At 43.9% G+C, this 26,554-nt stretch overlaps 1 protein-coding gene and 1 pseudogene across 1 annotated transcript in view; one reads left to right on the forward strand and one right to left on the reverse strand.

Annotated features, from left to right (window-relative positions):
* Positions 1-695: 695 nt before the first annotated feature.
* On the reverse strand, positions 696-1,123 carry LOC116740492 (annotated as a pseudogene).
* A 4,031-nt stretch (positions 1,124-5,154) lies between these two features.
* Positions 5,155-26,554, forward strand: part of ITGAM (integrin subunit alpha M) — a 37,483-nt gene continuing 16,083 nt past the window's right edge. Inside the window, 12 exon segments of the mRNA XM_032605505.1 lie at positions 5,155-5,256; positions 6,246-6,351; positions 9,410-9,513; positions 9,819-9,889; positions 10,029-10,146; positions 15,538-15,668; positions 16,112-16,257; positions 17,011-17,164; positions 18,407-18,557; positions 19,535-19,608; positions 22,222-22,351; positions 22,622-22,764. Coding sequence (XP_032461396.1) covers positions 5,229-5,256; positions 6,246-6,351; positions 9,410-9,513; positions 9,819-9,889; positions 10,029-10,146; positions 15,538-15,668; positions 16,112-16,257; positions 17,011-17,164; positions 18,407-18,557; positions 19,535-19,608; positions 22,222-22,351; positions 22,622-22,764 — 1,356 coding nt within the window. The 5' untranslated portion in view covers positions 5,155-5,228.

A 26,554-nucleotide genomic window follows, 5' to 3' on the forward strand; every position in this document is an offset into this window, starting at 1 on the left:
AGTAGGAAATAGGGTTATGGTTCGAGGTTCCTGCTGCCCATCATTTTTGCCCTTGGGGAAGAAACAAAAGTTTCTTCTCTTTGAAGTGGTTTTCCACAGAGTTGGGCTGTGGGTTCTGGATACCCTAATTTACTCAGACTCAGAAAGAAGATAATTGCACCGGGGTGATACGTAACACTGGAACCTTGCATTACACTGACTTGGGTAGAAAACAGATGGGTAGTAAAAAAAAAATTGACAAATAGAGGAAAGTAAAATTTCCTTCTAAAAGCTTATTTTAAGCTCTTTTCAGTAAATGGAACTGGAAAATTATTTGTTCATATGGACAAAAATGAAACTGGATTCCCTGTTTCACACTGCACACCAAAAATCCAACAGTACACAAAGTAAGAAGTTAAATAATGGAAGGAAAAGAAGTATTTGAGAAGAATATATAGATGAAAAATATTTTCTAACTCTGGAGATTTATTAAACAAGTTACAGAAAAGCCTTATAATAAATTTGGCCACATGAAACAAAAGAACTTCTGCACAAGAAAGATGATAATTAGAATTAATAATAGCATCTAACTCATAGCTTGAGCATGAATATCAGAAGAGATTATGCCTGTGAAAGGGACCCGTAAATCACTAAGCAAATGGTGGGTTTTTTTAAAAGTGTAATTTCCATTTTATTGTCTTTCCAGGGGACCGTATTTATTTAGCCTTTAAGGACTTAGCTCCTTCCGTGGGCTTTGGCGGAGGTCGTGGCGCAGCACCCGCGGGCCTAAATCGGGGTGGAGGTGTTCGGTCCTTCCGGGCTTCCGGAGAACGACTCCTGACTACCTTGCTGTGAACGGCACAACTCACGCAGTAATGTAGTTTCACATACAGCTTGGGAAGCACATAGGACAGTTCGCGCCAGGAGCTCACTCACCGTTGAAAACACTCGCTTCGGAAATGTCCCTGACGGCTGCGGCCTCTACGGTGTTCCAAATGACGAACTTCTTAATGGCCTTATCCTCGGGCACGCATCGGGCACAGCTGGTGCAGCGAATAGGCTGCACGTGGCCGCGCCCCTTTTTGGCACGACCATTATTCCTTCTTTCCCTGGTCGTCTTGGAAGCGAGGAGGCGAGAGAGCATGGTGGTTGTTTTTAACCTGACCCAGCAAAGCGCCTTATGCTCTATTTAGATTGATTTGATGTTAGGAACACTGGTTCACTCAAATTATTTCAAGTTTTGAAGATTTTGTATTTAAGGTTCCATGATAGGCATCATAAAAGGATGGGTTCTTGACACCTTGGTTCCTACAAGCTTCATGCAACCTGCTCCTGCAAAGCTTGCCATGGGATTGCAGTTAGTGAGGGGTTGGTAGCTGCCACGGTGCTAAGAGCTGAAATACACTGAAATTAACCACAAGTCTTTTTTTTTTTGGTGCATTATAGACTCAGAGCTCCTAAATAGTTACATCAGAGAGATTCTTCTGGTACAATCGCTATCTAGTTGGGGAGGAAGGATTCTTGGTGCTTGCTACCCTGCCCTCTTTCCAGAATTCTCTCTCTGAGGGAGGGGCGGGGGGGATCTCTCTTATGAACCAGGCACTCTTCTGTGCACTGGAAATAGAGTGATGAGCAAGACAGACAAGAATCTCTGCTCTCTGGAGCTTAGAGACTCTAGCTGGGGAGTCAGACAATAGATAAACTAAATAAATATGCAATATCGTTTCATGTAATAATGAGTGCTATGAAAAAATATCTGAGTATCTGTAGCAGACACTGCAATTGCTCCATTCACATCCGTCAGTGTTTATCATTCTCATGCAAGCTGGCCAGGTTTCCAGCTGCCAGTACCTGCCTGCCTGAGGGCTCTCTCTGGCTCCTGGAGCCTTCTCTGCCTGGGTGCAGGGCAAATTGGATGCACCAGAGAAGTAAGGCTTTCCCGGAGAGCAGCCCTCCACTGATAGCTGATGTGAGTTGTGGATAAAAATCTAGCCCCCTCTCCTCTCAGGTGGATAACTCTGAGGCATGTTCTACCCTGGATTTCAGAGTTCCTCAGTGTATTGAGCTCCAGTCATCCACAGCAGTAACTTGTTCCATCTCACAGCTTCTATGGGCTCACTTCCTCACCAGTGTTTCCTGGATTACCTCTCAAATAAATTACTTCCTCTTGTCTCAGTGTTCATGTACAGGGGAACCCAAGCTAAGCTTTTGTCAAGAGTAGGGGTAGGGGATGGATGGGAGCTTATAGCTAGGTGCCCACCTTGTGGTTACCTGGTCAGGTGCACACCATAGGGTGGGTCATTAAGAAAGGCTCTGGGGGTTGGACAATCTTTCTGAGATATTGCCTATGCCTTTAAAGTGGGCCCTTGGCCACTGCTAAGGGCACAGAGGGGCCGTGATATCCGAGCAACTTCCTGTGGTGATCAGAGTGTGAAAGTTTTTTTATCAAAAATAAACCCAGCTTATTTATTTATTTTTGCATTCATTCTTTTTTAAAAAAATTATTTATTTATTTGGTTGCGCCGGGTCTTAGTTGCAGCACATGGGTTCCTTAGTTGTGGCATGCAAACTCTTAGTTGCAGCATGCATGTGGGATCTAGCTCCCTGACCAGGGATCGAACCCAGGCCCCCTCCATTGGGAGTGCGGAGTCTTAAGCACTGTGCCACCAGGGAAGTTCCACCAGCTTATTTATTAAAATATGTCCCCACACCCTTGTTGGTAGCTTCTCATCCTGATCCAATGGTCTTATTTCTTTTTCCTCAGCCTCCTTTCCTGCTAACAAGAATGGGTCCTTTGTTGTTTAAATTACTTATTGGTGTTTTTCTTTTTTTTCTGATTATAAGCGTCACTTTTTTTTTGTATAAAAGTTTTAAGTACACAAATATATATAGAAGAAAATTAAAATCACCCTGTGGCAGATTGAAGCTGATCACAAATTCTTTGACACACCTCCCACTGAGACGTGACATCTTAGAATGTGGTCGAGCTCTGTGACTGCTTGACCACTAGAATATAGTGGAAGTGACTCTGTGACAGTTTCCAGATCAACACCTTAAGAGACTGGGAATATCTCTTGGAATACTTGCTCTTGAAGTCTAACCACTATGCTGTGAGCAGCCTAAGCCACATAGAGAGGACACATGGAGGTCCTCCAGCTGACAGCTCCAACCGAGCTCCTGGCCTGCTGATGGCACCAACTTCCAGCCATGGGAGTGATCTGTTTTGAAAGTCCAGCCGAGCTGAGCCTTCAAGGACTCCAGCCCCAGTCACCATCTGACTGCAGCCATCTGAGATTCCCTAGTGAGAACTGCTGAGGCTAGACAATCCATAGCACCATGACACAATGAGAAGTTGCTGTTTTAGACTTGTGGTTGCCAAGGGAGAGGGGATATGGGGCAGGGATGAACTGGGAACTTGAGATTAGCAGATGCAAACTATTCTGTATATGTATAACTGAATTACTTTGTTGTACACCAGAAACTAACACAACATTGTAAATCAATTACACTTCAATAAAATAAATTTAAAAAAAAGAAGTTGCCGTTTTATTTGGAGTAGTTTGCTCTGCAGCAATAGAGTAGAACAGACCCATTGTCCTATGATCCAGTGACAACCACTATTAACATTTTGGTTTTCCTACACATACGTATTTTTTTTTTTTTTTTTTTTTTGCAGTACGCGCGCCTCCCACTGCCGTGGCCTCTCCCGCCACAGAGCACAGGCTCCGGACGCGCAGGCTCAGCGTCCATGGCTCACGGGCCCAGCCGCTCTGCGGCACGCGGGATCCTCCCGGACTGGGGCATGAACCCGTGTCCCCCGCACCGGCAGGGGGACCCTCAACCACTGCGCCACCAGGGAAGCCCAACACATACGTATTTTTAAACAGGTAATTTTAAAACAAAATGTTCAGAATTTTAATGGAATTTTTTTCAGAGCGCACACATTTCTTTGCTCTGGTTATTAAGAAAGCCGGACTAAGGGCAAGAGAAAATATGATGGAGAGAGAATGAAAAATGATTGGCTTGTGGAATCACATTAGCAGACACACACAAGTATGGTTTGGTGTTCTATGTAATTTCATGAAGATATGCTCCTGTGTCTTTGAAAACAGCTTGTGCAGACATCTTTGACTGTACTTCTCAGATATTTCTTAGGATAAATTCTTGGAAGTGAACATTCCAGGGCAAAAGAGTTTGAGGCTTTTTTTTTTTTGGCTGCGTTGGGTCTTTGTTGTTGTGTGCGGGCTTTCTCTGGTTGCAGCACGTGGGGGCTACTCTTTGTTGCGGTGTGTGGTCTTCTCATTGCGGTGGCTTCTTTTGCTGCGGACCACGGGCTCTAGGCCATGGGCTTCAGTAGTTGTGGCTCACGGGCTCTAGAGCGCAGGCTCAGTAGTTGTGGCGCTGGGCTTTGTTGCTCCGCGGCATGAGGGATCTTCCTGGACCAGGGCTCGAACCCGTGTTGCCTGCATTGTCAGGTGGCTTCTTAACCACTACGCCAGCAGGGAAGTCCTGAGGCCGTTTTTTTTTTTTTTTTTTAAAGCAAAATAATATTAAAAAAGCACCGCGTAGAGCACTTTGCTTGTGGCGCAGTGGTTAAGAATCCGCCTGACAATGCAGGCGACATGGGTTCGAGTCCTGGCCCAGGAAGATTCCACATACTGCGGAGCCACTAAGCCCGGCGCCACAACTACTGAAGTCTGTGTGCCTAGAGCCTGTGCTCCGCAACAAGAGAAACCACCTCACTGAGAAGTCTTTGTGCCGCAACGAAGACCCAACGCAGCCAAAAATAAATACATAAATAACTAAATTTATGTTAAAAAAAAGCACACCAGGTTTCTCTGTACCTGAGTTGACCTTACTGATGGTCACACAGGAGGATAGCTCTGGCTGACAGGTATTCCCACTTCCCTGGGCAGGAGGGAGGGACATTTTGCAAAGCGTGCTTTCAGGGAGACATGTTCTGGGGGGCAGGTCATAAGTCTGTGCTTTGCTGTTCATAATGTTTCTAGAAGCAGGTGGGCAAACAAAGCCACCTATGGGTTGGCGACCCTGATGGTTTGGGCCGGGAGGCTGGGTAGAGGGGGCAGGTCTGGCAGGTCTGTGTGCTCACTGAGCCTCCGTCCTCTTCCTTTGAGTCTCTGACAGACTTCTGCCTTTTACTTCCCTTCTTCGGTCCTTCCTAGCTTTGGTGGCCTCCTTGAAGTGGCTCAGTGGTGCCTGCAGCCTCACGGCTCCTGCTGTCTCCAGAGATGACTCACAGAGTCCTTCTACTAACAGGTGTGCCAGGAGTTGGGGGGCCCTCAGAGTGAGGAGGGGGGGGAGTTTTTGGGTTTGTGAATTTGTGGAGATAAAGGGTACAGAATACTTAGGAGTTAGGCTGGGAGAGACAAAGGGGATTGGGGGAAGGTTAAGGGATTCAAGCAGCAGAGTAGAACTAGACCGAGATGCGATGAGCAGAGAAGCTTTGGATAAATGACTCAATTCACGGACTATGCAAGGGGGTTTGGCTGGTCCCTTCTTCACAGAGGAGGAAACTGAGGCCCCGAGAGGTGAAATGACACGTCTAAGTGTGCACAGCAGGTCTTGGCTTCTCTTCTTGGAGTGTTTCTTCTTGGATTCCACCTCACCTCCTCCTATTTGTCTCCTCTTTTCCAAGGACTCAGGTGTAAATGTTTGTTGAATGACTGACTGATCAAAATGATTCAAGTTTTTTCCCTTTGTATCTGTGTTTTATGGACTAAGAGCCAGAGAAGGGAAAGAAATGCTTGAAAGTTGCATAGGAAGGAAATTACCGGAGTCTTTAGGAACTTGATTGTTGGGCAAATCAGTGGGGTGGGAACCCAGGGTGGGGCTCAGAGAGGGGCTGAATGCACCTGTTGATGGAAATAATCAATAAACGAGAAAAGAGTTTTCTTTGAGCCAAACTGAGGACTATAGCCCAGGAGACAGCCTCTCAGAGAACTCTGAGGAACTGCTCCGGAGAAGCATGGTTTTCAGCACAGTTCTATATCTTGTCAGAACAAAGAACATCAAACAAGTCAGGGATATGTTCCTTCAAGGTTAAAAACAAAACAAAACAAACAACAGATCATAGTTGTGGCGCACGGGCTTAGCTGCTCTGCGGCATGTGGGATCTTCCTGGACCAGGGCTCAAACCCGTGTCCCCTGGATTCTTAATCACTGCGCCACCAGGGAAGTCCCCAGGCTGCTTTCTTAACTGTCTCCTTCTGTCCTCCTGACTCCCGCCCCCCTTGTTCTCCCTCCAGCCTTGGCCTTATGTCACGGGTTCAACCTGGACACGGAAAAAGCAGTCATCTTCCAAAACAATGCAAGGGGCTTCGGGCAGAGCGTGGTCCAGCTTGAGGGATCCCGGTAAGGGCCACAGGGGGACTCCCTGCTCACGCACTTTCCCTCCAAGGCTTAACATACCTGAAAAAAAAATCACAATTTCCTTGATTTGTTTTTTTCTTAATTTATCAGAGCTCTAAATTCAAAAGATACAAAAGAGTGTGACAGTAAGAAAGTCTCTTCCTCACTCCCTTCCCCCAATTCCCTCCCTAGCAGGGTCCCTGTTGAATGGTTTCTCGTGTGTCCTTTCAGAGAGAGTCTACAGTGCATAGACCTCCACATCATCCTACACACAATTGCACACATTATACTCAAACTACAACCTCCTGCCTATTTTTGTAAATACATTTTATTGACACTTGGCTACCCCTACTCCCCACTTGTCATTTATTATTATTTTTTTTTATTATTTTCCAATACTTATAAAAATTTTACTGGAGTATAGTTGATTCACAATGTTGCATTAGTTTCAGATGTACAGCAAAGTGATTCAGTTGTACATATACATATATTCATTCTTTTTCAGATTCTTTTCCCATATAGGTTATTACAGAAAATCGAGTAGAGTTCCCTGTGCTATACAGTAGGTCCTTGTTGGTTATCTGTTTTATATATAGCAGTGTGTGTGTGTTAATCCCAAGCTCCTAATTTATCTCTCCCCCTCACGTTTCCCCTTTGGTAACCATAAGTTTGTTTTTGAAATCTGTGAGTCTGTTTCTGTTTTGTAAATAAGTTCATTTACATCATTTTTCTCTGTGTGACTTACTTCACTTAGTATGATAATCTCTAGTTATTTATTTTTTAGGGCAGTTTTGGAGCTATAGTAGCAGAACAGAGAGTCTGGGACAGAGACTCTATGGCCTGCAAAGCCTAAAATATTTACCTTTACAGAAATAATATTTATGGAAATAATGTTACTTTTCTAGAAGAAAGTTTGCTGGCCTCTGCTCCATACTGTCTTTTGCATTTTTTTTTAATTAATAGAGCTTGCTGATTTTACCAAATAAATGAAGAAAGAGCTTACCTGTTCTTTTTAATGTTTACATCACATCCCGTTATTTGGAAGTACTGTAATTTACATTTATATTACATTTAAATCTCTTTTTAAAATTTATTTATTTATTTAGGCTGCCTGGGTCTTAGTTGCGGCACACAGGATTTTTGTTGCAGCTTGTTTAGTTGCTTCATGCAGGATCTTTAATTGCAACATGTGGGCTCTTGGTTGCAGCAGGTGGGATCTAGTTCCCCTACCAGGGATTGAACCCGGGCCCCCTGAATTGGGAGCACAGAGTCTTACCCACTGGACCACCAGGGAAGTCCCCAAATCTCTTCTTAATGGACATTAGATTGTTTCCAAACTTTTGCTATATGAACAATGTTGGCATTTTGTACATGTGCAAGTATATTTTGGAAGTAAATTCCTAGGACTAGGATTGCTGGATCCAAGGGTACATGTGCATATGTAATTTTAATAGATTTTTCCAAATTACCCTCTATGAGGGTGGCAACAATTTGCACTCACACCAGAAGTTTATGCAAACACCTACTTCCCCACCCACTTGCCAACCCAAAGTGTTAGCAAACTTATGATCTTTGTAAATTGAACAGGTGAGAAACGGTATCTCAATTTACTTTTAAACTGCATTTCTTTTTTTAAAAAAATTAATTAATTTATGACCGTATGGGGTCTTCTCATTGTGGTGGCCTCTCTTGCTGTGGAGCACGGGCTCTAGGCACGTGGGCTTCCGTAGCTGTGGCTCGAAGCCTCTAGAGCGTAGGCTCAGTAGTTTTGGCGCACGGGCTTAGTTGCTCCACGGCATGTGGGATCTTCCCAGACCAGGGCTCGAACCCACGTCTCCTGCATTGGCAGGCGGATTCTTTTTTTTTTTTTTTTTTTTTTTTTTAATTTATTTATTTATTTTTGGCAGTGTTGGGTCGTCGTTTCTGTGCGAGGGCTTTCTCTAGTTGCGGCGAGCGGGGTCCACTCTTCATCGCGGTGCGCGGTGCGCGGGCCTTTCACTGTCTCGGCCTCTCCCGTTGCGGAGCACAGGCTCCAGACGCGCAGGCTCAGTAGTTGTGGCTCACGGGCCCAGTTGCTCCGCGGCATGTGGGATCTTCCCAGACCAGGGCTCGAACCCGTGTTCCCTGCATTGGCAGGCAGGTTCTCAACCACGAGCGCCACCAGGGAAGCCCTGCATTTCTTTTTTAAGGAGAAATTTATTTCCTTTTCTGTGAACATTTTTTTTCTTATCTGTTGCCCATTTTTCTCTTGGTTTGTTTTTTTTTCCTTACTGGTTTGTGGGAGCTCTGACTGTACTGAGGAAAGTAGTCTGGGGTATGAGTTGCTCATCTCCCTCCCCCGGTTTATCGTTTGTTTTCTGACTTCGCTTTTGGTAGTTGATCAGGTACAGAAATTTATTTAAAATGACTGTGGAGTTGAATGTATTCACTTTAAAATGACCTCTGGGTATTATGTCATTCTTAGAGAGTTCCTTCTCACTCCAAGATTAAACATTTTCCCATTTTTGGATTGTACATGGATTAACTCATTTAATCCTGATAATAACCTTGAGGTAGGTACTGCTATTATCCATATTTTAGAGATGAGAAAATTGAAGCACAATAAGGTCATTAGTTGACTTGCCCAAGGTCACACAGGAAGTAAGGGTGGGACTAAATTTTAATTTCGGGCAGTAAAACTCCAAGGCCTCTATTCCTGTCCTCTATGCAATATTGCATCCCTGCCTGAATGGGGAAGTGATTCCAAGTTGGGAAGGTAGACTGTCTACCTTCATTGTTTGGCCTTCAGGATTTGGAAATTCTTGAATTTACTGAAGTGACCTCTGGGAATTCAAATGACTGGATTACAAGAATATTCACAATAAACAATCAGCAGTTAAAAAAAATTCCCATGTTTTTCTTTGTTGAATCTTCCTCCTATTTCTGGGAGTTGGGGAATCCCTGTGAGGTTGACTCCCCCGCTTTTATTTTGGGTGGCGGAACGTCCATGGTCTCCTTCTCTTCCCAGATATCATAGCGTTCTCTTGTCCCTGTGGTGAGCTTTTCCCACCTCTCCCCCCAGGCTGGTGGTTGGAGCCCCCCAGGAGATAAAGGCTTCCAATCAAACGGGCGGCCTCTACCAGTGTGACTACAGCATGGGCAAGTGTGAACCCATCCCCCTGCAGGGTGAGTCAGTGCCCCTCGCTGGGACCCAGGGCTAGGGTTCCACCTCTGTACACACCTGGACTTGCCAGACGTTGACTTTGTCTTGGGATCTGTGATGGGGGCCCAGGGAGCCAGCTCCCTGGCCTCTGAGCTGTATGCAGGCACCCTTGGACACCCCTCTGTGTCCCTTTCCATGACCTACGTGCCTCTTTGAACCCCTCACACCTCCACGTCTCCCTGGTTGAGGTTCCTGTCCATCCCCTGTCCAGTTCTTACACAGTCCCGTCCATCCCCGAGGGTGACCATATATATATCTGTCCCCTCAGTACCCCCGGAGGCTGTGAACATGTCCCTGGGCCTGTCTCTGGCGTTCGCCACCAAACCTTTCCAGTTGCTGGTGAGTTGCATTGGGTCATGGGAGTGTCCCAAGGGAAGGAGTTGGGGGCCTAAGACTGCTGGGGCTGGGGTCTTGTTGGGTGGAGGTGCTGGGGTGAAAGGACAGTGACAGCCCCTCCCACCTGTCCCCTGCGCCCTAGGCCTGTGGCCCCACTGGGCACCGAATCTGCAAGGACAACACCTATGCGATCGGCTTCTGCTTCCTGTTTCAATCCAGCCTACTGCAGCAACCCAGCAGGCTCCCAGAGGCCCTCAGAGGTGGGTACAGACAAGTAGCATGAGACTGGAGGGAGTTGGCAGGACTGGGCTGAGGGGCTCATAGTCTGGGGGTTTATTTAAAAGTCTTGGTGCAGAAGCATGAGGGAACTGGGTTCCAATGCAGAGAGGGGCTCTGGAGAGGCTCTAGGATCTTGCACTTTGAGGAAAGTCCTGATATAGCTACCCATCTTTGTGAGACAATGTCTCAACCATTGTCCTTAGAGTCAGTGCCTGGACTCAGCCTGGCCACAGTGCCTGACCATAGCCTTTGAGGCTCTAGCTGGTGTGGCCCTCGTCCACCTCTCCAACTTCTTTCCCAACCCTTCTACCTTAGTCACTGTGCTCCAGCTGCCTTTCTTCTCCAAGAACCACACCAAGCTGTCCCTGCCTCAGGGGCTTTGCACTTACTATTCCTTCAGCCTGGCATGCTCTTTCCCCAGATCTCAGCTGACAACCTATTACTGTCATCTCAGCTCAAATGTTAACTCTTCAGAGAGACCTTCCCTGAGTGGCTCTTCTAATCATTTCCACCATCACTTCCTACCACATTGCCCTGCTTTGCCCTCTTCATACCTATATATCCATATTTTACTTCTTTCTTTTTTTTTTTTTTTTTTTTTTTTTTGCGGTACGCGGGCCTCTCACTGTTGTGGCCTCTCCCGTTGCGGAGCACAGGCTCCGGACGCGCAGGCTCAGAGGCCATGGCTCACGGGCCCAGCCGCTCCGCAGCATGTGGGATCCTCCCGGACCGGGGCACGAACCCGTGTCCCCTGCATCGGCAGGCGGACTCTCAACCACTGCGCCACCAGGGAAGCCCTTTACTTATTTCTTAGATGTCCTTTCTTCTGGGATGTAGGCTCTGTGATAGCCAGAGATTTTGTCGAGCTTGTTCACTTGTTGCTTGACAAATTGCTCCTGAACTTAGCAGCCAAAAACAAGAAACATTAATTATCTTACAGTTTCTGTGAATCAGGAATCTGGACACAGACTAGTTGGGGTTCTCTGTCTCATGGTTTCTCAAGAGCTTGAAGTTGTCAAACCAGGGGTGTGGTCTCATCTGAAGGCTTGACTAGGGGAAGATCCACATCCAAGCTCACTTATAAGATGGTTGGACTGAGGGCCTCAGTCCACACTGGCTGCTTGCTCCTGCTTCCCTCACTCGCTTGTCCCATGGGCTTCCCCACAGAACAGCTCACAACATGGCAGCTGGCTGCCCTCAGGGTGAGTGAACAAGGCAGTGAGAGAGCAAGAGCGAGTAAGAACCCAAGATGGATGTCACAGTCTTTTATAATCTAATCTCAGAAGACTTCTGCCATATTGTATTCTTTGGGAGTGAGTCAAAAAGTCCAGCTCACAGGGAGGATGTAGAGAAAAGGGAACCCTCCTACACTGTTGGTGGGAATCTAAATTGGTACAGCTACTATGGAGAACAGTACGGAGGTTCCTTAAAAAACTAAAAATATAGCTACCATATGATTCAGCAATCCCACTCCTGGGCATATATCTGGAAAAGACAAAAACCCTAATTCAAAAAGACACATGGACCCCAGTATTCATAGCAGCACTATTTATAATAGCCAAGACATGGAAGCAACCTAAGTGTCCACCAACAGAAGAATGGATAAAGAAGATGTGATATACATACATATATATATATATATACACACACACACACATAAACAGAAACAACAGAATACTACTCAACCACAGAAAAGAATGAAATAATGTTATTTGCTGCAACCTGGATGGACCTAGAGAATATCACACTAAGTGAAGTAAGTCAGAGAAAGACAAATATCACATGGTATCACTTATATGTGGAATCTAAAAAATAATATAAATGAAGCTACAAGCAAAACAAAAACAGACTCACAGACATAGAAAACAAATTTATGGTTACCAAAGAGGAAAGGGAAGTGGGAGGGATAAATTAGGAGTCTGGGATTAACAGATACACACTACTACATATAAAATAGATAAGCAACAAGGATTCACTGTGTAACACAGCAGACAACATTCAATATCTTGTAATAACCTTAAATGGAAAAATCTGAAAAATATACTTGAATCACTTTACTGTACACCTGAAACTAACACAATATTGTCAATCAACTATACTTCAGTAAAAATAAATAAATAAAAACTCCAGCTCACAATCAAGATGAGGAGATTATGCAAGGGTGTTAACTCTATCAGGAGGTGAGAATCTTGGGGACCATCTTGGTGGCTCCTTACCCGTGTTCCCCAAGCATCTGTTGATTGAAAGAGAGTAAGTGAATGAATGTTTTTATCCAGCTGATTTCTTTCTTTTTTTCTTTTTTTTGTGTGGCTGTGTTGGGTCTTCGTTGCTGCACGTGGGCTTTCTCTAGTTGCGGCGAGTGGGGGCTACTCTTCGTTGCAGTGCGCGGGCTTCTCAGTGCCGTGGCTTCTTTTGTTGCGGAGCATGGGCTGTGGTTGCTGAAGCACGCAGGCTCAGTACCTGTGGCACGTGGGTTCCAGGGCGCACGGGCTTCAGTAGTTGTTGCACGCGGGCTCAGTAGTTGTGGCACATGAGCTTAGTTGCTCTGTGACATGTGGGATCTTCCTGGACCAGGGCTTGAACCTGTGTCCCCTGCATTGGCAGGAGGATTCTTAACCACTGCGCCACCAGGGAAGTCCCATATCCAGCTGATTTCTGACACCGATTTCTTCAACTCCTTGGCCATCTTTTTGCTTGTTTCCAAGTTGGTTCTGGAACCAAGGGCAGATATGTCTTCCTTTTACAGTTTTTTTTTTTTCTCAAGCTCCTTTGAACTTCACTCTCAACCAATAACCTTCCCTCCTTCTTCACAGAATAAACCAAGGCTGCCAGGTGTAAACTCCTTCCACGTCCTCCTTCTCCTTGTCCAGATTTCCTCGATGGCACCACTCTTGGCAGCATCTCACTTGTTGTAAAGGAAGACCTGTCCTTTCCATGAGTAATTTTTCCATCTGGGCTTTTGAGGCTCTCTCGCATCACCAACTCTGGGGTTCACATCTTTAATCGCTCGCTCTCTCCAGGAACCTAAATCCCAACCCCTCCTTTGAATGTAAACCTGCTCATGTTACCCATAACTTAAAAAGAATCAACCACTCAAACTGATAGCAATGAAAATAACCTTCCCTCCCCCGGTCTCCTCTCCATCTTCTGCCCTCTCTCCTTCCCTTCATCACCAACCTTCTTGGAAGGGATCTCTCTCCTTGCCTCCATTGCCCCCATGCTGTGATCCTTCACCCTTTGACATCTGGCTCCTGCCCACCCATGATATAGACCTTGCTGTTGCCAGTGGCATCTGTGACCCTCTAAAGGCCAAATCTCTATTCTGTCCTCATGTTCTCTGACGTTTCCAATGTGACCTGCAGATCACCTCTTCCTTCCCCCAGCACCTTGGCTTCAGACATCTCTCCTCTCCTCTCTTCTCTTCCTCCTACTTGTGCCCCTACTGAGGGCTCCTACGAAGCTCTAGCTCCAAGCTGTCTTCCTCTGCCTCCCCTGCCCACCTGATTACAGCTTCTGTTCTTGCCCATGTGCTCTTCGTGTCTGACTGCATCCAATTCTGTTGCTTCAGCTCCCACCCCCACATTTCTCTCTTCAGTCCTCACTCTTAAGCATTCCAGACTCTTCTTTTTGAAAACATTTTCATTTCCTTAAAAATAGATGAAACATGCACTCGGTTCATAGTTCAAAAGGCACTAAGGGTTATACTATAAAAACCTCTCCTTCTTGGGTCTTGAAGCTCCTCTTTCCTTCCTGAGAGGCAGCTACTGTTACCAGTGTCTCATGGCTTCTTCTGGAGGTACTCCACGTATCAATATTTACTGACATAGGCGTCTGTGTACTTCACTTTGTGCCACAAAAGGTAGTGTGCTCTACACACTGGATTGTACCTTGATTCTTTTCACTTAGTGTACCTTTGAGATTTTCAAGAAAATTTCTGGCTTATCTTTCCTGTTTATTTTCTATATAAATGTTAGAATCTGCTTGTCTATTTTTTAAAAACCCAATACTTTTTCTGGATAATTTTATCTTATTTTTTCACTGATGATACAGTAAAATTGACCTTTTTTTCCCTTGTGGTGTACAATTCAATTAATTTTAAGACATGCTTATATTTGTGTAAACAGCAACATGAACAGGATACGAAAGAATTCTTTTACCTCCTAAAAAATCCTTTGTGCTGGGCTTCCCTGGTGGCGCAGTGGTTGAGAGTCCGCCTGTCGATGCAGGGGATGCGGGTTCGTGCCCCGGTCCGGGAAGATCCCACGTGCTGCGGAGCGGCTGGGCCCGTGAGCCATGGCCGCTGAGCCTGCGCGTCTGCAGCCCGTGCTCCGCAACGCGAGAGGCCACAACAGTGAGAGGCCCACGTACAGGAAAAAAAAAGAAAAATCCTTTGTGCTACCCTTTTCTACACTGGATCCTTGAAAAATGGCCAGTTTAGACTGCGTGGGTCCACCTATATGTGGATTTTTTCCCCCCACTAAACTCGCGCTACAGTACTACCGGATCTGAGTTTGGTTGAATCCACAGATGCAGAATTGCGGATATGGAATTGTGGATGCAAAGGGCAGACTGTGAAGTTATACATGCATTTTTAACTGCATGGAGGGTGGGGGCCCCTCATCCTTGCGTTGCTCCAGGGTCAACTGTATTTAGAAAGGGACTAATTATAAAGGTGTGGCAGGGTCTAAAGAAGATACAAGGGATGGTCCAGGAACCCAGGGTGAACAACAGTGGAGCTGTTGCCACCCTAGGCTGATGGGACAAAGAGAGGCAGAAGTCCCCAGAATCTGGAAGGACAGGGAGTCATGGGGAGTGGGCCTCCTTGAGAGGAGCACTGATCTGTTGAGGGACACAGTTGGCCCAAAGCAGGCTTGCAGGAAGGGAGCTGAGGGAAATACTCTGATCTCACCTTCTTCCCTCCCTCCAGTCTCCTGTTGAGGCTCCCAATTGGGCAAACAAGCCAGAGGTTGAAAGAGCGCTGTTGACACGTCCCATGTGGGCTGAGCTCCGGGCAAAGTGGGGAATGGTAGAAAGTGGATTTGGGGCTGAGGCAGAATGGGGGGCTGGAGGGAGGACATCCAGCATACGTTTATATGCACTATTCCTTTTTTCCCCTGTAACTTATTTCTCCCTTTGTATTTTTGGCAAATTATTTCTTATTCTTCGTGAGGTAGCTGTGATAACACTGCTTTCCCTGACTGCCTTGAGCAGAATGAACCATATTTTTCCATACCACTCTGTCCCATGTTTTTATTTAGCTAGGCACATGGGTTGCATCTTGTTTACCTTTCATTCTCCTGTCAGTAGAGTGCTGACATGCAAAAAATGAACGCTGAGTCTCTTGTAATCGATTCCTTTTCCTTTTTCCCCAGGGTGCCCTCAGAAAGAGAGTGACATTGCTTTTTTGATTGATGGCTCTGGTAGCATCAACCCGACAGACTTTCAGCGGATGAAGAACTTTGTCTCAACTGTGATGAGTCAATTCCAAAAGTCCAAAACCTTGGTAAGGGTCAGTGGGTAGGTTAGGGAACAGCTTGCATAAGGCTGGAAAATACGTGGCAACCAGGCTGCCACGTTCCTGTCCTGCTTCTATTAGAGATGTTGCCAACTTGCCAGTTGATCATTGTTTTCTTTCATGATTTGCTTCCTTGCTCTGTCTGGATGCGGCCTCAGCTTTCCTCCAGCCCCCTTTAAAGCAGGCAGACTCATTGATAGGTGTTGGCGTGGGCCATGAAACCCACATGTCATCTCTGGCTGAGTTCTAGTGCTGGGAAGTGGGAGCTGATGGCCGATCTCTGTCCTGGTGAGGCGGAAGGACTGGGGACAGGGCAGAATTGGGAGGAATTTGGAGACTAGAGTGTTTCAACATTTATGGAGAGCTTGCTGAGATGGTTAAGGGGGGGGAGGGACACCTTCTTCAGTGTAATACCAGGTGCCCGTTCCCAGTTCTCTTTGATGCAGTACTCTGAAGAATTTCAGACTCATTTCACCTTCAACGATTTCAAGAGAAACCCTTCCCCGGAATCGCTGGTGAGGCCAATAACACAGCTGTTGGGGAGGACACACACGGCCACAGCGATCCGCAAAGTTGTGTAAGCTCTTCCCTCTTGGCTTAGGATGGAAGGAGGAGGTTTTATTTTTCGTTGAGCTTTGCAGGAAGAGGGGAGTTGTTCAGACAGGGCTGGGGTAGAGGGTATTTCCGGTGGAGGGGTGAGTAAACGTGTGGAGGAGGGACTGTGCCTGGTATGGTCATGACATACAAGTCGTGAGTAAAGGTGGGATTAAGGGGGCGGGGAGGGAAGGGAAGGCTAGAAAGCGGCTAGAAAGATCAGTTGAGGCCAGATCATCAAGGCAACTGAAAAGCCAGTGGATCCATTGAAGGTTTTAGCAGTGGGGACACGTACCCATATCTTGTTTTAGAAAGTTCACTCTGATCTCTGTGTGTGTGTGTGTGTCTGTGTAGAGTCAAGGCTGGGGATTGGGACAAAAGTGCAGGATGATATGCTGGAGAACCATTGCCTCACATCATGAGAGGTTTGATGAAGGCACAATTAAGTTTATTAATTTCTTTTTAATTTAGAAGGAATAATACTCAGTTAAAAAAAAAATCGATCTATGCCAAAGTATATAACGGCAATGAAGGCTTCCTTTCCCTCCACTCTTTCCTGTTCTCCTGCTGCCCTTCCAGATATTGGGGCAGCTACATCTCAGTGCTTGTCCCAGGAGAACCCAAGTGCCTCCTAGACAGAGCCCAGTTGCATCTGTCACTGCTGACGTTCCTTCCCTAGCATCAAGCGTATCTCTGTCGGCCCGAATTTGACTTTTCCCTCCTCTACCCTGGACAGAAGAGAACTGTTTCACAGCAGAAACGGAGCCCGGGAGAATGCCCTTAAGATGCTGGTTGTCATCACAGATGGAGAAAAGTTTGGCGATCCTTTGGACTACAAGGATGTCATCCCTGAAGCGGATAGAAAGGGGGTCATTCGCTACGTCATTGGGGTAGGAAATGTGGCTCTCCGGCCTGATGCTTCTGTAGAGGGTTCTACTTGGATACGCCCTCCTTTGAATTTGCAAACATCAATAAAATCAAAGTGGGGCAAGGCTCATCTCTGCTAGCCCATATGTTCACAATAGTGAACTATTGTCGTAATAATGCTATGTAACAAACTAGCCCAACATTCAGTGGCTTGAAACAGTAAGTGCGTCTGTGGGTCAGCTGGGCAACTTTTCGGGTCCTAGCTGGACTCCCTCATGTGTCTGTAATCAGCTGCAGGTTGGTTGGCAGCTCTGATGATCTTGGCTGGGCTCTCTCCATCTCTGAGGGTTGCCATCAATATCTGTTTGCTGGGCTGGAACGACCTAGGTAACTTGGCTCTTCTGTTCCCTGTGTCTCATCCTCCAGTGGGCTAGCCTGGGTGTGTCCTCATGGTGAAGGCAGAGGAGCAAAAGAGCAAGTGGAAATGTTGCAAGCACTTTTTCCAGCCTCTGGTTTTTTTTTTTTTTTTTTTGCGGTACGCGGGCCTCTCACTGTTGTGGCCTCTCCCGCTGCGGAGCACAGGCTCCGGACGCGCGGGCTCAGCGGCCATGGCTCACGGGCCCAGCCGCTCCACGGCATGTGGGATCTTCCCGGACCGGGGCACGAACCCGTGTCCCCTGCATTGGCAGGCGGACCCTCAACCACTGCACCACCAGGGAAGCCCCAGCCTCTGTTTTTATCACATATGATAATGTGCGTGGGCTAAAGCAGTACACATGGCTGAGCCCAGAGACAATGAGCGGAACAGAATACTCTGCCAAGAGGAGGAGGGTAGAGCACAGCTTTGGGGAAAGGCCTTGGCTACAGGAAGGGACAAAGGGCTGGGAACATCAGTGTCCTCAAACTACTACAATATCTTGCATGACATAGGAAGAGGTATCATCACGGGTCTCTGGCTTGGCAAGTAGGAAACACCTTCATATGAAGGAGAAAGCGTCCCCTTGTTCTGACGAGAGGTCAGCCCCACACCAGGAGGGGCTGCAAATGGACTAAAGGCTGGATTTCAGCCCCAATTTCTCCCTTGACAGAATGTAGAGTGTACAACCTGCTCTACCGTACCTGGCAGCTCTGTCCCAGGGACCTTCTGGTGCATTCCTTCCTTGGACAGAGATTGTTTCAGATTCTTTTCCTGCAGAATTTTCTTTGCTGGAGGAGAGTACTACCCCCAGAAAGTGTCTGATTCAGCTTCTGCTTTTTTGTAACAGGTGGGAGATGCCTTCTTCAGTGACAAATCTCTAAAAGAGCTCGATACCATCGCATCCAAGCCGCGTGGTGATCACGTGTTCCAAGTGAATAACTTTGAAGCTCTGAAGACCATTCAGAACCAGCTTCAGGAAAAGATCTTTGCGATTGAGGGTGAGCTAAGGTTCTGTAGTCCTGGAGCAGCTCCAAAGGCAGCTCCTTATCCCAAAACACGTACTTCCCTGTAGAAACAAGAACCTCCTAGCCCTTGGAACCCTGAGCCTCAGCATCAACTCCTTTCTTCTTCCATTTCCCATCAACTCTGGCCTCTCTTGCTCAATTACTTTGAAATGGAAAGATTTAGACTTTTCTCTCTAATTTTGCAATCTTGGCCATAGGCTGAAAAATTAGACGGTAGGGGAGTCAAATCCCTCACAGTATTTTCCCCAAAATTTGGATGTGTTGCCAACATTTGTCTCTTTGGTTCACTGCTGTATCCCCAGTGCCTAGAATAATGCCTGGTACATAAAGGGTGCTCAATAAGTGTTTGTTGAATAAAAGAATTTAAAAGTTGGGGGAAGGTTCATATACAGTCTGGATTTATGGTTTCTCTTGAAAATTTGGAAGATTAGACCCTTTAGGACCATATTCCCACTTGGCAAAAAGTAGCTGGAGCAAAATAGCCACCATCCCTTTAAAAGGAGCATATGGCTAGATAAGCAACAAACATAAATTGTAGCCATTATCTTTTCTTTTTTCCAATTTATTCATTTATTTTTTGGCCACGCCATGAGGCATGCGGATCTTAGTTCCCCGACCAGGGACCGAACCCGTACCTCCTGCAGTGGAAGTGTGGAGTCTTAACCACTGGACCACCAGGGAAGTCCCTGCACTATCTTGTAACAACCTATAATGGAGTATAATCTGCAAAAATACTGAATCACGCTGCTGTACACCTGAAACTAACATTGATATTGTAAATTAACTATGCTTCAATAAAAAAAGGAAAGCATAACAGAGGACATGTAAGAAAAAGGGGGTTGCACATGGCTTCCATCTGAGCCTCCTTTTGTCTGGCCACCACAGCCCTGAGTTTCCAACCCCTGTTCTAGGCTCCTCTACTTTCTTTAATGTAAATGTTCTTCTCACAGGTACGCACACAGGAAGTACCAGCTCCTTTGAGCATGAGATGTCTCAGGAAGGCATCAGTGCTGTCTTCACCTCCGTAAGTGGTCTTTTGTTTAATTGGGGTTGGGAGCAAGACGAAGAGGGAGAAGAGGTTCAAAGGTTTGGGGGCTCATCTCTGTGACAGGTGTTTGTTGGGAGGCACCTCTTTGATGGGCAGCAGTGGTCCCTTCTCTCTTCCTTGTCAATCCTGTTCTTTTTTTAAAAAATTGAGATATAATGGACATAAACATGATAATAGCCTCAGGTACACAACACAGTGATTTAATATATGTATACAGCATTGCAAAATGATCACCACAATAAGTCTAGTTAACATCCATCACCTTACACAGTTACACAATTTTTTTTTCTTGTGATGAGAACTTCAAGATTTATTCTCTTAGCAACTTTCAAATATACAATACACTATTATTATTATTATTATTATTATTTTTGTGGTACACGGGCCTCTCACTGTTGTGGCCTCTCCCGTTGCGGAGCACAGGCTCCAGACGCACAGGCGCAGCGGCCATGGCTCACGGGCCCAGCCGCTCCATGGCATGTGGGATCTTCCTGGACCGGGGCACGAACCTGTATCCCCTGCATCGGCAGGCGGACTCTCAACCACTGCGCCACCAGAGAAGCCCCAATACACTATTATTAACTGTAGTCACCATGCTGTACATTACACCACCAGGATTTATTTATTTTATGACTGGAAGTTTGTACTTTTTTTTTTTTTAACATCTTTATTGGAGTATAATTGCTCTACAATCGTGTGGTAGTTTCTGCATTATAACAAAGTGAATCAGTTATACATATACATATATCCCCATATCTCTTCCCTCTTGCAGCTCCCTCCCCCCCACCCTCCCTATCCCACCCCTCTAGGTGGTCACAAAGCACCGAGCTGACCTCCCTGTGCTGTGTGGCTGCTTCCCACTAGCTATCTACTTTACATTTGGTAGTGTACATATGACCATGCCACTCTGTTACTTCGTCCCAGCTTACCCTTCCCTCTCCCTGTGTCCTCAGGTCCATTCTCTACTTCTGCATCTTTATTCCTGTCCTACCCCTAGGTTCTTCATAACTATTAACAAAAAAATTTTTTTTAGATTCCATATATATGTGTTAGCATACGGTATTTGTTTTTCTCTTTCTTACTTCACTCTGTACGACAGACTCTAGGTCCATCCACCTCACTACAAATAACTCAATTTTGTTTGAAGTTTGTACTTTTTGACCACTTTCACCCATTTTGCACACCACCCACCGCTGCCTTTGGCAATCACCAGTCTGTTCTCTGTATGTATAACTTCACATATAAGTAAGATCATGCAGTGTTTGACTTTCTCCGATTTATTTCACTCAGCATAATCCTCCAGGTCCATCCATGTTGTCACAAATGGCAGGATTTCCTTCTTTTTACTTGCTGAATAATATTCCATTGTGTACATATATACCACATTTTCTTTATTTGTTCATCCGTTGATGAACACTTACATTGCCTCCATGTCTTGGCTATTGTAAAAAATGCTGCAATGATCATGGGGTTGCATATACCTTTTCAAGTTAGTGTTTTCATTTCTTTTGGATATTTACCCAGAAGTGTAATTGGTGGATCATACTGTAATTTTATTTTTAAAGTTTTGTGGAACCCCCATACTCTTTTCCATAGTGGCTTCACCAATTACATTTCCACCAACAGTGTACAAGGGTTCCCTTTTCTACACGTCCTTAACAACACTTATTTCTTCTCTTATGATGACAGGCATCTGACAGGTGTGAGGTGATACCTCATCGTGGTTTTGATTTGCATTTCCTTGATGATTAGTGATGTTGAGCACTTTTTTCATGCACCTCTTGGTTATCTGCATGTCTTCTTTGGAAAAATGTCTTTTTGGATCCTCTACCCATTTAAAAATCAGGTTTTAAAACAAACTTTTGAGTTGTATGAGTTCTTTATATATTTTGGATATTAACCCCTTATTGGATATATGATTTGCAAATATTTTCTCCTGCTCTGTAGGTTACCTTTTCATTTTGTTGATGATTTCCTTTGCTATGTAGAAGCTTTTTAGTTGATGTAGTCCCACTGCTTATTTTGTTTTTGGTGTTAAATCTAAAAAATCATCGCCAAGACAAATGTCAAGGAGATTACTACCTATGTTTTCTTGGAATTTTATGGTTTCATGTCTTATGTCCAAGTCTTTAATCCATTTTGAATTGATTTTTGTGACTAGTGTAAGATAGTGGTCCAGTTTCATTCTTTTGCATGTGGCTGTCTAATTTTCCCAACACCATTTATTGAAGAGACTGTCCTTTCGTCATTGTATATTATTCTCTCCTTTGTTGTATATTGATTTACCATATATGCATGGGTTTATTACAGGGGTCTCTGTTCTGTTCCATCGACCTACGTGTCTGTTTTTATGCCAATACCATACTGTTTTGATAACTATAGTTTTGCAATATAGTTTGAAAACAGTATGTGTGATGCCTCCAGCTTTGTTCTTTCTCAAAATTGCTTTGATTATTTGGGGTCTTTTGTGGTTCCATACAAATTTTAAGATTGTTTGTTCTATTTCAGTGAAAAAATGCCATTGGGATTTTTGATAGGGATAACACTGAAGCTCTAGATTTCTCAATCCTGTTCTACATTCTTGCCCAGGATGGTCCCTTGTTGGGTGCTGTGGGGAGCTTTGACTGGGCTGGTGGAGCCTTTCTGCATACGCCACAGGATAAAGTCACCTTCATCAACACAACCAGGGTAGATTCAGACATGAATGATGCTTACCTGGGTAAGTAGAGAGGGCAGGGTTACTTCAAGAAGGGGTCAGGATATGGCATAATTCAACTAGTTTAGATGTCCTTGGATCTTTCATAAGCTCTTGGGATAGGTTTAAAGGCAGAAATTTCAAAGCTTCATTTTAATTGTGTTAACGAAGAGGAATATAGTGCAAGGTCCAATTACCCCAAGTTCCCAAGCATGGGGCTGCCCCACTGCCCCTGCTCAAGGGATAGTCCTGTTGGAGGGGGCAGTGCTTTTCCTCTTAGTTCATCATCTTCAGGTTATGCTGCTGAAGTCATCTTGCGGAACCGGGTGCAAAGCCTGCTTCTGGGGGCGCCTCGATATCAGCACATCGGCCTGGTGGTGATATTCAAAAAGGACGCAGGTGCTTGGGAGAAAAACGCTGAAATCAAGGGTAGCCAGGTGAGTGCAGAGTGTGTGGGGCATGGATGTGCCAACAGAGGCACCCTGGGGGCTGAGGGCTTCTGGGATGGGCATCATCAGATTCCAAGTGTGGCAGAGTCTTGTAAAGCAGAGGGCTTTAAGCTGGAGAGTCATGGGACCAACTTTGCATTTGAGAATGTTGTGTCCTCACTTTTCTAATAACGGTAAATAACAACACTTGACCTGTACAGAGCTCTCTACAAGTCTACCTGAACACAGAGCTGGCATTTGACCAGTCCATAACCAGTATAGCCATATTTGTTATTAAAATATTAAAATAATTCTATATCTGTCAATAAATAGCTGTTTCCTTGAGACATCCTTCCCCCCTGCACCTGCCATACACTCTGACCCCTCCCCCCAATACTCTTTGAACTTCCCCATGATCCAGCAACTATGAAGTCAGTGACCACTCCAGCTTAGCCCATGGTTGGTGCCTGAGAAGACACCTCTAGGACTTCTAGGACCCACTCCAGGGGGTGGGAACCTCTGGGGGGACCTCTAGGACCCACTCCAGCTAAGCCCATGGTTGGTGCCTGAGAAGTCCCAGGAGTTCAATATTTTGAATATCACCCCTGCAAAAGCTGTTTTTTAACACCCTCAAAAAAGTATCAGCAAACAGAATCCAGCAGTCTATAAAAAGGATAATACATCGTGACCAGTTGTGTTTTATAATGATGCAGGGCTTGTTCAACAATGTTGCAGAAATGGACAAGCTGATTCTAAAGTTCATATGACAATGCAAGAGACCCAGAATAGCCAAAATAATCTTGAAAAAGAAGAACTAAGTTGGAGGATTCACACCCCAATTTTGAAACTTACTACAAAGTGACAGTAATCAAGACAGGGTGGTACTAGCATAAGGATAGACCAGTGAAATAGAACTGAGAGTCTAGAAATAAACCCATACATCTATGGTCAATTGATTTTCAAAAAAGATGCTGGGACAATTGGATGTCCACAGGCAAAAGAATAAATTTGGACCCTTACCTCACAATGTGCAAAAATTAATTCAAAATAGATCAAAGACCTAAATGTAAGAACTAAAGCTATAAACCTCTCAGAGGGATTCATAGGTGAATTTTTGTAACTTTAGATTTGGCAACGATTGTTTAGATATGACACTACAAGCACAAGCAACCAAAGATAAAATAGATTAGTTGGACTTCATTAAATTAAAAACTTTTGAGCAGCAAAGGACACTATCAAGAAAACGAAAAGAATGGGAGGAACTATTTACAAATCATATATCTGATAAAGGTCTAGTATTTAGAATATATAAAGAACTTTTACAATTCAACAATAAAAAGCCAACCTCATGTAAAAATGGACAAAGGATTTGAATAGATATTTCTCCAGATAAGATATAAAAATGACCAATAAGCACATGAAAAGATATTCAACTTTATTCATCATTAGGGAAATACAAGTCAAAACCACAATAGAGATACCACTAGAATGGCTATTTAAAGAAAAAAATGAAAAATAACACATGTTCGTGAGGATGTGGAGAAATTAGAACCCTCATACATTGCTGGTGGCAATGTAAAATAATACAGCCCTTATGGCACACAATTTGACAGTTCCTCAAAAAGTTAAATATAGATTTATCATATGACTCAGAAATTTCACTCCTAGGTATATATCCTTTTCCAGAATGAAAATAGTTGTTCAAACAAAAACTTATACGTGAATGTTCATAGCAGCATTATGCATAATAGTCAAAAGGTAGAAAGAACCTAAATGTTCATTAACCTATGAATAGATAAACAAAATGGGGTATATCTATACAGTGGAATACTATTTAGCCATAAAAAGAGTGAAGTGTTGATACATGCTACAACATGGATAAACCTTGAAAAATTTATGCTACATGAAAATAACCAGTCACACAAGGACACATGTTATATGATTTAATTCATCTGAAATGTCTAGAGTAGACAAACCCACAGTCAGAAAGTAGATTAGTGGTTGCCAGGGTATTGTGGGGGGTGGGGATTGAGAGTGACTTCTAACAGTTACAGCGCTTCTTTCTGGGGTGATAGAAATGTTTTGGAATTAGTGGTGATGGCTACATAACATTGTGAATATACTAGAACCCACTAAATTTTATACTTTAAAATGATGAATTTTATGTAATGTAAATTTTATCTCAATTTAAAAGAGCCATTCTGAAAAAAAAATCAATGTAATTAACCATAACAATAGACTAGAGAAGAAAAATGTAATAATCTTAACAGATACACAGAAAGAATTTGACAAAATCCATTCTTTCATGATGTTTTCTTCTCAGCAAACTAGGAATTAAAGGGAACTTCCTCAACCTAAGAAAGAACATTTACAAAAATTCTACAGCTAGCATCATATTTAAAAGTAAAAGAGAATTTTTTTCTCCTAAAATTGGAAACAAGGCAGGAAAATCCACTCTTACCACTCCTATACAACATCATACTGGAAGACGTAGCTGGTGCGATAAGACGAGAAGAGAAAAGAAAAAAGAGGATGCGGAGTGGAAAGGAAAAAATAAAGGTGTCTCTATTTGGGGATGACATGATTGTTTGCATGGAAAATCCCAAAGAATCTACAAAAAAGCTATATAACTTATTTCAGTGAGTTCTCAGGATACAAGATAAATATGTAAAAATCAGTTGTATTTCTATACTAACAATGAACATTTGGAAATTTAAATTTAAAGAAAAAGGACCATTTATTAATACAATAGCACCAAAGACCATGAAATACTTAGGTATAAATCTAACAAAATGTGTACAACATCTTTATACTGAAAACTACAAAACACTAATGAGAGAAATCAAAGCCCTAAATAAATGGAGAAATATACTGTGTTCATGGACTGGAAGACTCAATATTGTTAAGGTGTCACTTTTCCTCAAGTTGATCTATAGACTCAACACAATGCCAATCAAAATCCTATTTTGTTTTGTAGAATTGACAAGCTAATTCTGAGATTTATGTGGAAAATCAAAGAAAGTAGAGTATCCAAAACAGTTTTGAAAAGGATCTTATGTAAATACCATTAGGTATTTAGTGGAAGATTCATACACTATGTGATTTTAAGGCTTTCTATAAAGTTACAGTAAGCAGGACAGCATGGCATTGACAAAAGGATAGACATGAAGATCAGTGGAACAGAATAGGCCTGAAGTATAAGTCTGACACATATTGATTTTCAATAAAGGCACAAAGACAATTCAATGGAGAGTTCAATGGTGCTGGAACAATTGAACATCCATGGTAACAAAACAAAACAAAATCCTTACCCATATCTTGTCAATTCAACCATGTTAAGATTAATTTAAATCGATCATAGAGCTAAATGTAAAATCTAAAACTACTATACTTGTGGGAGAAAACATAGGATAAAATTTTTGTGACCTTGTGTTAGGCAAAGAATTCTTAGATATAACACTAAAAGCATATGGTCCATAAAGAAAAAAATTGATAACTAAGATTTCAACAAAATGGAAAGTTTTGCTCTGTTCATTAAGAGAATGAACAGATAAGCTACGGACTGGGAGAAAATATTTGTAAATTTTACTTCTTTTTTTAAAAAATTACGTATCTGACAAAGGACTTAATCCAGAATATATAAAGGATTTCAAAACTCAAGAATAAGAAGTCAAACAATCCAATTCAAAAATAAGTGGAGTATTTGAACAGACACGTCACCATAGAAGATATGTAAATGGCAAATAAGCACGTGAAAACATGTCCCATGTCATTAAATCATTATGGAAATTCAAATTAA

The sequence above is a fragment of the Phocoena sinus genome, chromosome 15 (genome assembly GCF_008692025.1).
Source record: "Phocoena sinus isolate mPhoSin1 chromosome 15, mPhoSin1.pri, whole genome shotgun sequence".
Taxonomy (NCBI): Eukaryota; Metazoa; Chordata; class Mammalia; order Artiodactyla; family Phocoenidae; genus Phocoena; species Phocoena sinus.